General features: G+C 36.1%; 2 protein-coding genes across 2 annotated transcripts; one reads left to right on the forward strand and one right to left on the reverse strand.

The window, feature by feature from the left end:
• The first annotated feature begins 1,407 nt into the window (after nt 1-1,407).
• Nucleotides 1,408-5,166, forward strand: LOC126710303 (transcription termination factor MTERF4, chloroplastic-like). The gene has a single exon (XM_050410710.1). The coding sequence runs from the start codon at nt 1,698-1,700 to the stop codon at nt 2,916-2,918; it is 1,221 nt and encodes a 406-aa protein (XP_050266667.1). The 5' UTR covers nt 1,408-1,697; the 3' UTR covers nt 2,919-5,166.
• A 2,845-nt stretch (nt 5,167-8,011) lies between these two features.
• On the reverse strand, nt 8,012-9,428 carry LOC126709694 (transcription termination factor MTERF8, chloroplastic). Its single transcript, XM_050410019.1, has one exon. The coding sequence runs from the start codon at nt 9,389-9,391 to the stop codon at nt 8,195-8,197; it is 1,197 nt and encodes a 398-aa protein (XP_050265976.1). The 5' UTR covers nt 9,392-9,428; the 3' UTR covers nt 8,012-8,194.
• Nucleotides 9,429-9,859: the final 431 nt, after the last annotated feature.

A 9,859-nucleotide genomic window follows, 5' to 3' on the forward strand; every position in this document is an offset into this window, starting at 1 on the left:
CTATCTATATTTCTTATTTCAGGAATACTTCCCAATATACCCACATTGATATTTCATCATGTTGCAGTTCAATTTCTAAGCCAAATGCATCTCTCTCTCTCTCTCACACACGCACACACACGAACACACCAGCATCTTATATATTGGTCTGTCAAAGAGAAATTTGGATTTTTAAGTGCTTTGCTTATTAATTTGTCTTATTTCATTTCTAAGTGTTTATCTGCACAGCAGTACATTCTACATTTCTTATGGTCTTTCTAAAACCTACCAAAGATGAATCTGAAGCATCTATGTTATCTGCAATCAAATACCCAAATTCATCCCCTTCAAAGCTACACCACATGTCATGCCATTTTTTTGTCCTCCTTCATCACAATAATATACTCAAACAAAAAAAAAAAAAAAAAAAATACTGATGTTATCTAAAATGGGTCTTCGAAATTTGTCTTAATTCGAACATAAAATTCGAATCTAAAAAAGTAAGTGAGAAATGGCATACTTGAAAAATGGGAAGGAATTGAAGCAACAATCTGGGAATGAAGAAGAATGCTCCTTATACCAAAAAAAAAAAAAAAAAAAAACAAAAAAAAACAAAAAAAAAACAAAAAAAAACAAACAAAAAAAAAAAAACAAACAAACAAACAAAACGAACTGATTACATTGCAAAATACATAAAGGGACTCACCTTTTTTTCTTCTATTTCTTTCAGATACCGCGTAGGTGAGCGAGAGAGTGAGAGGGTGACTGAGACTGGGTCGGTGAGGCTGAGAGGGTGAGTGGGTTGGGGCCGGCGTCGGCGACGGTGACGCTGAGAGAGTGAGAGAAGGAGAGGGTGAGTGAGAGTGTCGCGTTTGACTGATGAGGGAGAGTGAGTGGGTGGGTGACTGAAAGAGAGGGTGACTGGGTTGGGGCCGTCGTCGGCGACGGTGACGCTGAGAGAGTGAGAGAAGGAGAGGGTGAGTGAGAGTGTGCTGAGACAGAGAGGCGTATGAGGGAGAGTGAGTGGGTGGGTGACTGAAGAGAGTGTGCTGAGACAGAGAGGCGTATGAGGGAGAGTGAGTGGGTGGGTGACTGAAGAGAGAGCGTTAAATTCAAAAATATCCTATTAGAAATCGACCTTCATAGACTCGGTTTCCAGGTGGCTTCCACGTGGGTCCACGTCAATGGCACGTGACACCAACATGGAAATCGAGTCTCTGATAGTTGATTTTCAGATGGCTGCCACCTGGCAATAACACCACATCAGATGTCACCGACAATCAAAACCGACTCTGTGAGAGTCGATTTACACACCCCAAAATCGACTGTCATAAAGTCGAGATGTTACTAACCCAATTTCTTTCAAAACCGGACCTATTAACTAGATAGTTGGGAAATTATGCCTATTTTCCCATTTCGTTCGACTTTGAGCTAAACAAAGAACTGTAAAATTAAAGGCACAAAACATTTATACTTTATTATATAGTTCCTTTAAACGACACACCCTTTCCACATAAACGACACACAACGTTTATATACCCTGTTCCCAAACCTTTCCTGCCCAAAATTTTCTCTCTTTTTCTCAAATCAGTTCTGGGATTTACATACCCATGAAGCATAATGCATAGCTCAGTGGCCATTAGTCCCGAAGGATTAATCAGACAATCAAACTCGCCCAGTTGAAGCTGATTCAGGCAAACTCGGTGAGTGAGTCAATTATGTTTGCTTTTCTCTCTTCAAGACAGCTACTTTTTATCACACATAGGAATAGGAGGACCCAATTTCAATTGGGTCTTCTTCAGAAAACTGCTTTCTTTAGCATCAAATCATTTTCTTCATTCGGTTTATCTAAACCAAAACAACAAAATGAAGCTCAAAGACATTCTTTTACAGTGTGTTATCTCATAAACTCATGTGGGTTCTCACCAAAATCTGCTCTTTTAGCATCCCATAATGTACACTTTGAAAACCCGGATAAACCAGATTCAGTGCTTAATCTTCTCAAGCATAATGGATTCAACGATACCCACATCACAAAACTTATCAGGCAATTCCCACGGCTTCTTTTATATAATCCTAAGAATACCCTTTTGCCCAAAATTAAGTTTTTCCGTTCAATAGGGATTTCAACCTCTGACCTCCCTAGAATCCTCAGTACAAGCCCTGAACTACTGAAAAGGAGTTTGAAGAACCATCTTATTCCTTGCTATGATGTCCTCAAGAGTTTGCTTGTTGAGAATGAGAAGGTCATTAAAACTTTGAGGCGCTCGCATTTGTCTTTACAATACATAACTATCAGTATTGTTCCAAATGTTGAACTTCTGAGAGAAGTTGGAGTACCTCAATCCAACATCTCTTACTTGGTGACTACTTGTCCCTTTGTAGCAACCATCCAACGTAGTAAGTTAGTGAAAGCTATCCAGGAGGTTAAGGAAATGGGTATTGATCCTTCTAAAATTGTGTTTGTGCAAGCAATCATTGTGGTTTTGACATCAAAAAGACCAATGTGGGAATATAAATTTGAGATTTTCAAGAGGTGGGGTTGGTCTAAGGAGGATACTCTCCTAGCATTTAAAAAGGATCCAAATTTTATGCAATTGTCAGAGAAGAATATCATGAAAACAATGAATTTCCTTGTGAATAAATTGGGACGGCCATCAACAGATATTGCTAGAAATCCTGTGGTTCTGCATTTAAGCTTGGAGAAGAGGATTATCCCTAGGTGTTCAGTAATTCAAATTTTGGTAGCCAATCATTTGGTCAAGGATGATTTAAGCTTTTCATCTTTCTTATTAGTGAATGAGAAGTTGTTTTTGGAGAAGTATGTGAGCAAATTTCAGTACATTGCTCCTCAATTGTTGAGTTTGTATCAAAATAAGATGGATCTTCTGGATGTAGAAATTCAATTTGAGAAGGTAGGTGAGACTAAACAGTTGTAACATTTTTTTTTTCAATATAATGTTATAACATTTTGTTTTCAATATAATGTTATAACATTTTGTTTTTACTATAATGTTATTCTTGATGTTGATGATCATGGTTGCTCGTTTTTGTATTTATTAGATATTGGATTTGCATTAACCCATAGTATTTTTTACATATCTAGGCACTTTCCAAAACGACAACCTGAATTATTATGCTTTTGCACGTGTTGACAAATTTTCAAACAAAAGTCAGCAACTCACATGTGTTACTACTTGTGTACAGAGAAAAGGACCCTAGAATTAGGAGTCTTCTGATTAGATGGGACATTAGTAACTTAGATGGCTTTGGATTAGCTTCCAACTTTGTTAAATGCTTAATTTGTTTTGTACTATTTACTCAAGGCTGTACCATATGCATTCACCTAGCAATGTCATCTAATTTTCCTACGTCACATCTATTGCAAGATTTCAAATAAATGGAGTCTTTTGACAATTTTGTTCTCTTAACAATTCACTCACTTACTCTAAAGCAGATAGAGCTAAAAGCCTAAAAGTAGCATTCTCAAATTGGGAACTCATGGATCTGGCTTCTATTTTTCCTTTATAATTAAAAATGCAACTTTAGTTTATGTGACCCAAAACTCTATTGTCAAAATTTACTATGTTTGGTACATCTTTAAGCATGTTGATTTGCATTATCAATGTTTATGGCTGTGAATTGTGTGGATGTTCAGTATTTTAAGTTTTCTAGTGTGATCATAGACTCATCTGTCGTAGGTATACTTCATTACCACTGTCTAGTCTTGAATAACTTAATTGTATGTACTATCCTTTGAGTTTTGTATAATTTTTTGTTTAGCATGCTTTGGTGCTGACTTGTCAAGTGTTGTCAGTTAGACTTAGAGGCAAATCAAATTTTTCTTACCTTAATATTTTCAAAAATGCACTAACAGTCTTAAGTTGAATATATTTTTTTGATGATGGTTGAAAACACTTACATGCTACATGCTACATATGCTGCCCCCACAGTTCCAACCCACGCCTTCCCCTTGCTGCCTCAAGCACTTCGTACTTGGGGAGGTACCAACTCACCCAAATGGTGTGGCGGTTCTTACATTGAATATTTTAATGTCATGTAGGCCCTGGACAATGAGATTTGATTTTTAGACAAGTTCCATTTGCATTGGGTAAGCAACTTTTGGTTTAATACTAGAGGGTGGTGATGTGTTTTTGTGGATTACGTTTGAAAGAAAAGCTATAGGGTTGTTGAATCCAGTTGGGTATATAGAGGCAAGAAAAGAAACAAAGGTAATTTCTACAAACAACAATGAAAATTTTTCTATAATATCTGAGTGTGGGTTGGAGACGATATATTGGAGAATTTGGTTGGGATTGAATATTAATTGCTTGTTCCTGCTGTGATAAGCGTTTGGGTGTCAAAGATTGGAATGTAGGTATGAGATATAGAAGGGTAACCTGTTAACAGCCAATAAAGAATGGGGTTTTTGGAAGCCCAATTGTGAGTTGAGGGTGATTGAGCCTTGAGAGAGCAGCTGGTTTGGGATGGTTGTGTTCATGGTTTAATTAAGGATGGTTCATATATGTATTTTTGGATAAGCACTCTAACTAAAATTTCATTTTGGTTAACTGGTTAATAATCCAATTTGGATAATTTTTTGGACTTGTTAGTTAAGCATATTTTAGCTAGACTAGCCGCTTGGCTATTCCAATGCTCAGCTCTTATCTTATGTAGGTAGACAGGGTGTCATTTGACTATTTGAGCTATGCAGTATGAAGGTTTACTTTACATCAGTGTTTATAGACATAAGGTTGATGGAAACGATGGTGAGTGGGAGCTGGGCTGAGTCAGATTGTTTCTGAAGGGTTTACCATGTGAAGTTGGCTCCCAAAGTAGGACCAAGCTCGGATATTAAAGGATGGTGATTGTTTTTAATGAATAGTGCACAGAATTGGTCTTACCAAGACAGAATCGATTTGTTTTACTAAGACTAATTTCACCCATGTTTTGTTTTTTATTTAATCTTAGAATCGGTCTCACTAAGACCAATTGCAACCTTTTTTTATTGTTCTTTTTTAAATCTCTCAATAGATCTTACTGAGACTGATTTTAACCATATATATTTTTGTTTCAATCTAAAATCAGTCTCACTAATAAGATATATTAGCCATCTTTGTTTATTTATTTTAATCTTGAAATTTTTTCCGTTAATACTGATGTCAACTTCTTCTCCCAAAAAAAAAAAAAAAACTGATTTCAACTATTTCCAATCTATTTTATATCCAATTCCCTCACTTTTTTAGCCTTATGTTCAACACGTGCCATTTATTTAATTTTTCAATCTTGCATGTCTTCTAGATAAAAATTAGGGAAAATTAGATGATTGAATAGGAAATGATCTTTATCATATTATGGATATCCAACCTAAAATATGACAATATTTTTGCTTTGTACCCCCAAGCTTTTAAAAGCTGTAAAACAAAATTTGATCTTTGAGAATAGAGATGGCAAAAACTCTTTACTCGGCTTGACTTGTACAATCTCGCGTGGATTTTTCCAACCCCAATGAGGTGAGGGTAGGAATGGCTTTTGCTCGCCCTACCTTGAATGTTTATATTCATATTTTTGTTTAATATATATTTAAATTATCTTATAAATATAATCTAAGATTAATAGAATACATTCAAATCTGTCTCAAATTTGACCTGCCTTGCACTTGATCCTATTGAGTTTTTCCCTTCCTAAGAGGTGAGGGATCTGCACCTATAATAAGTACCTGAGAAGAACCTCTTTTCTTCTTCTTCTTCTTCTTCAATTTTTTTTTTTTTTTTTTTGAGAAAGAGGGAGAGAGGATACTCTCCTAGCATTTAAAAAGGATCCAAGTTTTATGGGATATTCAAAGAAGAATATCATGAAAAAAATGAATTTCCTTGTGGATAAATTGGGATGGCCATCAACAGATATTGCTAGAAATCCCGTGGTTCTGCATTTGAGCTTGGAGAAGAGGATTATCCCTAGATGTTCAGTAATTCAAATTTTGATTGCCAAGGATTTGGTCAAGGATGATCTTAGTTTTTCATCTTTCTTACTGGTGAATGAGAAGTCGTTTTTGAAGAAGAATGTGAGCAAATTTCAGGACTATGTTCCCCAATTATTGAGTTTGTATCAAAATAAGATGGATCTTCTGGATGTAGAAATTCAATTTGAGAAGGTAGGTGAGACTAAACAGTTGTAACTTTTTTATTTCAATATAATGTTATTCTTGACGTTGATGATCATCGTTGCTCATTTTTGTATTTATTAGATATTGGATTTGCATTAACCCATATTTTTTTAACATATCTAGGTAATTTCCAAAACAATAACCTAAATTATTATGCTTTTACATATGTTGACAATTTTTCAACAAGTCAGTATCTCATATGTGTTACTAGATTTGCACATTAGCAAGCCACTAGCATTAGCATCAATATTTTCTTCAATCAACTAGCTCTGTGGTCCCTTGAAACACTCTGCTATGTGCACCATTGCCAGCAACCTGAAATGCAGACAAGTATCTGCAGAGAAGGATCTGAAGAAACAACCTGAAATGCATTTTGGTTGTGTAATCCAGATGGATTATACAAGTCCTGGAGCAGGTTGTATAATACACAAAAAGAAACAACGAATTATCTACAAGCAACAATGTCAATTACCCAGAAAAGTGAAAACTCTCCTAGAAAGTACAGACACCATTGGCACTGAACTACTGGAGGGTGGTGATGTGTTTTTATGGATTAAGTTCTAAAGAAAAGCAACAGGGTTGTTGAATCCTGTTGGGTTATACAAAGGCAAGAACAGAAACAAAGCTTATTTCTACAAACAACACTTAAAATTTTCTATAATAACTGAGTGTGGGTTGGGGACGATATTTTGGAGACTTTGGTTGGGAATTGGGATTGAATATTAATTGCTTGTTCCCGCTGTGATAAGTGTTTGGGTGTCAAAGATTGGAATGTAGGTATGAGATATAGAAGGGAAGCCTGTCAACAGCCAATGAAAAATGGGGTCTTTGGAAGCCCGATTGTAAGTTAAGCAGCTGGTATGGGATGGTTGTGTTCATGGTTTTATCAAGGATACTTCATATTTGTTTATTACTTATATATATATATATATATATAAAGGATAGTTCATATTTGTATTTTTGGATTAGCACTCTTAACTAAAATGCATTTTGGTTAATGGGTTAATAATCCAATGTGGATAATTTTTTGGACTTGTTAGTTAAGCGTATTTTAGCTAGACTCGCCAGTCGGCTATTCCAATGCTATCTTATGTAGGTAGACTGGGTGCCATTTGACTATTTGAGCTATGCAGTATGAAGGTTTACTTACATGAGTGTTTATAGACATAAGGTTGATGGCAATGATGGTGAGTGGGAGCTGGGCTGAGTCAGATTGTTTCTGAAGTGTTTAATTGCTAGGTGAAATTGGCTCCCAAAGTAGGACCAAGTATATGAAAGCATAGTGATTGTTTTATGATAGTAGTGCACAGGCTTAAATTACTAAAAAACTATTCCTTAAGATTTTTCAATTCTAACGTTCAGCAACCTTAATCATTTCTGTTGGAAACTCAACCTACTTTAAAACCTTGAAATTGGTCTTACCAAGACAGAATCGATTTGTTTTACTAAGACTAATTTCATCCATGTTTTATTTCTTTATTTGATCTTAAAAACAGTCTCGCTAAGACCGATTACAACCAGAAGTTCAGTGCCAATGGCGTGTCCTGGTTTGAATTTTGAACAATAAATCTAAAGACAACAAATGTCATAGCTTTTTTCATGACTTTTGAGATGGTATGTTATAATTGGTGTATAATAAGAGTGATGTCAGATTGTCGATGATGGTTCCGTGTGAAAATAATGTTATACTAATCATAGTCTTCCATCTCAACAAATTGATGAGTAAAAATTGTGAAACTTATTGTATTTGTAGCATTGTTGAAATTTGAATCCAAGTATTTCAGCAGTTTTGAATTCTGATTCTGGTTGTCAATAGAAAGTCATTGCAAATACCACTGATAAATGGACAACAAACATAAAGCCAGATTAAAAAACAAAGCTATCGTATTTCTCAGACTCACAACATCACCACATGTACATTGCATATCTGAACAAATTAGTGGCCAAAAAACAAGCAACTTTCCGTCAGTGGAGACAAGAATTTTACTTTGACTTGCAACACTAACAGGCTAGACACTAATAATCTCATTCTCACCCCATTCTACATGTTCAAATGATGCTTTCAATATACACCTTCCCTTGATACACACTCATCAATTGAGGTATTTCCTCCTGAAATCTGGTCACAAATCTCTCCAAGAACGACTCTTCAACAGGCAGCAACACAGTAGTTAAGCTCATATCTTTCTTTACCAATCCCTTCAATGACAAAACTTGAATAACTGAACACCTCGGAACAATTCTCCTCTCCAAGCTGAAAAGCAAAACCACAGGGCATTTGGCAATCATTTTAGATGGCCACCCCATCTTGTTCACAAAAAAATCCATGGCTCTCATTATTTTCTTCTCTGACAAAATCATACAATGAGGGTGCTTCCTAAAAGCCAAAAGAATCTCATCCTTAGACCAACCCCACCTCCTATAAACCTCATAGCACCTTTCCCATATGGACTTGTTGCCCTTGCCAGATATAGCATGTATAGCTAACACAAATGTTGATTTCATCGGATCAAACCCCATTTCCTTAACCTCATTTACAATGCGACCAAAATTATCATGCTTTTGCATCAAAGCCTCAGGAAAATGGGTTAACAACAACACAATACAAGACTCAGGCACACCTAGCTCCCTCAAAAACGAAATATTTGGTATCAAATTCTTTGTATGACCTTCAAGAAAAATCCATGAGGTGCGCTTCAAAGCAGTAACAATCTTTTTATCACTTAAAAGCACACTTTTGAGGAAGTTATAACAGGGTACAATTTGGTTCTCCAAGCTCCTAGTCAAAAGGGTTGGGTCAGCAGTGAGAACTCTAGCAAGGTCAGTGCTTGAAGCACCTATAGAGTGGAAAAACTCAAGCTTGGGCAAAAGGGTATTCTCAGGATCAGCCAAAAGAAGCAGAGGGCGTTTCCTGATAAGATTTGAGATCTGGGTTTGTGAGAATCCATGGTTTCTCAAAAGGGCCAAGACAGAGTTTGCTTTTTCTGGGTTTTGCAAGTGTACCTTTTGGGATACTAGAGAAGCTGTCTCTGGAAGCAACCCACATGAGTTTATGAGGTAAGAGATTGTGGAAGTTTGTTGGTTTGTAGAGATTTTTGAAGTGATGGGTTTGTGAAGTGAGTGATGCTGATGAGAGAAACGAAGTTGGGTTTTTGAAACTCCTATAAATGGTTTGTTTGGCAATGGTTTCTTGGAGAGAAATATGCAAGAAGTTCTCAGAAACTGGAAATTCTGGATTGGTTCCATGTTTGAATGAGTGGATGACAAAGACCAATAGGTTTTTGTACTATTAATCATTCAAAAATCACTAACGAGGACTCTTGTTTTTTCCCTGGCCTTTTGGGCTTCATTTTGTAATGCGGCGACTTTTAGCTTGTTCGATGACATATTTTCGACTCAACAAATATTTTTTTTGTAATGAATACTAATAGTATTTGTTAAGGCGCAATGGAAGTAATGAGAGTTAGAGTCAACTACTGCGACAAGTAATGTCAGCATACCCGACGTTATAGAGAGAAGCTTTTGCATGGCTCGTTACAGATTGTGTTTGTTATAACGATATTTGAAGCTTTAACCTCGTACTCAATAAGTCACAATAAAGCGCAATCTTGAAAAACCATAACGTTTTTGTTGGTCATTAACTGAAGACAAATATTCTCTGTGGGGTTTATGGATTAACTCCTGTAAGTAGAGGAGTTGAAATTATTAAAAGCA

This window comes from Quercus robur, chromosome 12, assembly GCF_932294415.1.
Source record: "Quercus robur chromosome 12, dhQueRobu3.1, whole genome shotgun sequence".
NCBI classification, from domain to species: Eukaryota; Viridiplantae; Streptophyta; class Magnoliopsida; order Fagales; family Fagaceae; genus Quercus; species Quercus robur.

What these genes read in the sequence shown, in the direction of transcription:
- LOC126710303 (XM_050410710.1), top strand. Translation starts at nt 1,698, where the DNA reads ATGTTTGCTTTTCTCTCTTCAAGACAGCTACTTTTTATCACACATAGG.
- LOC126709694 (XM_050410019.1), bottom strand. Translation starts at nt 9,391, where the DNA reads ATGGAACCAATCCAGAATTTCCAGTTTCTGAGAACTTCTTGCATATTT.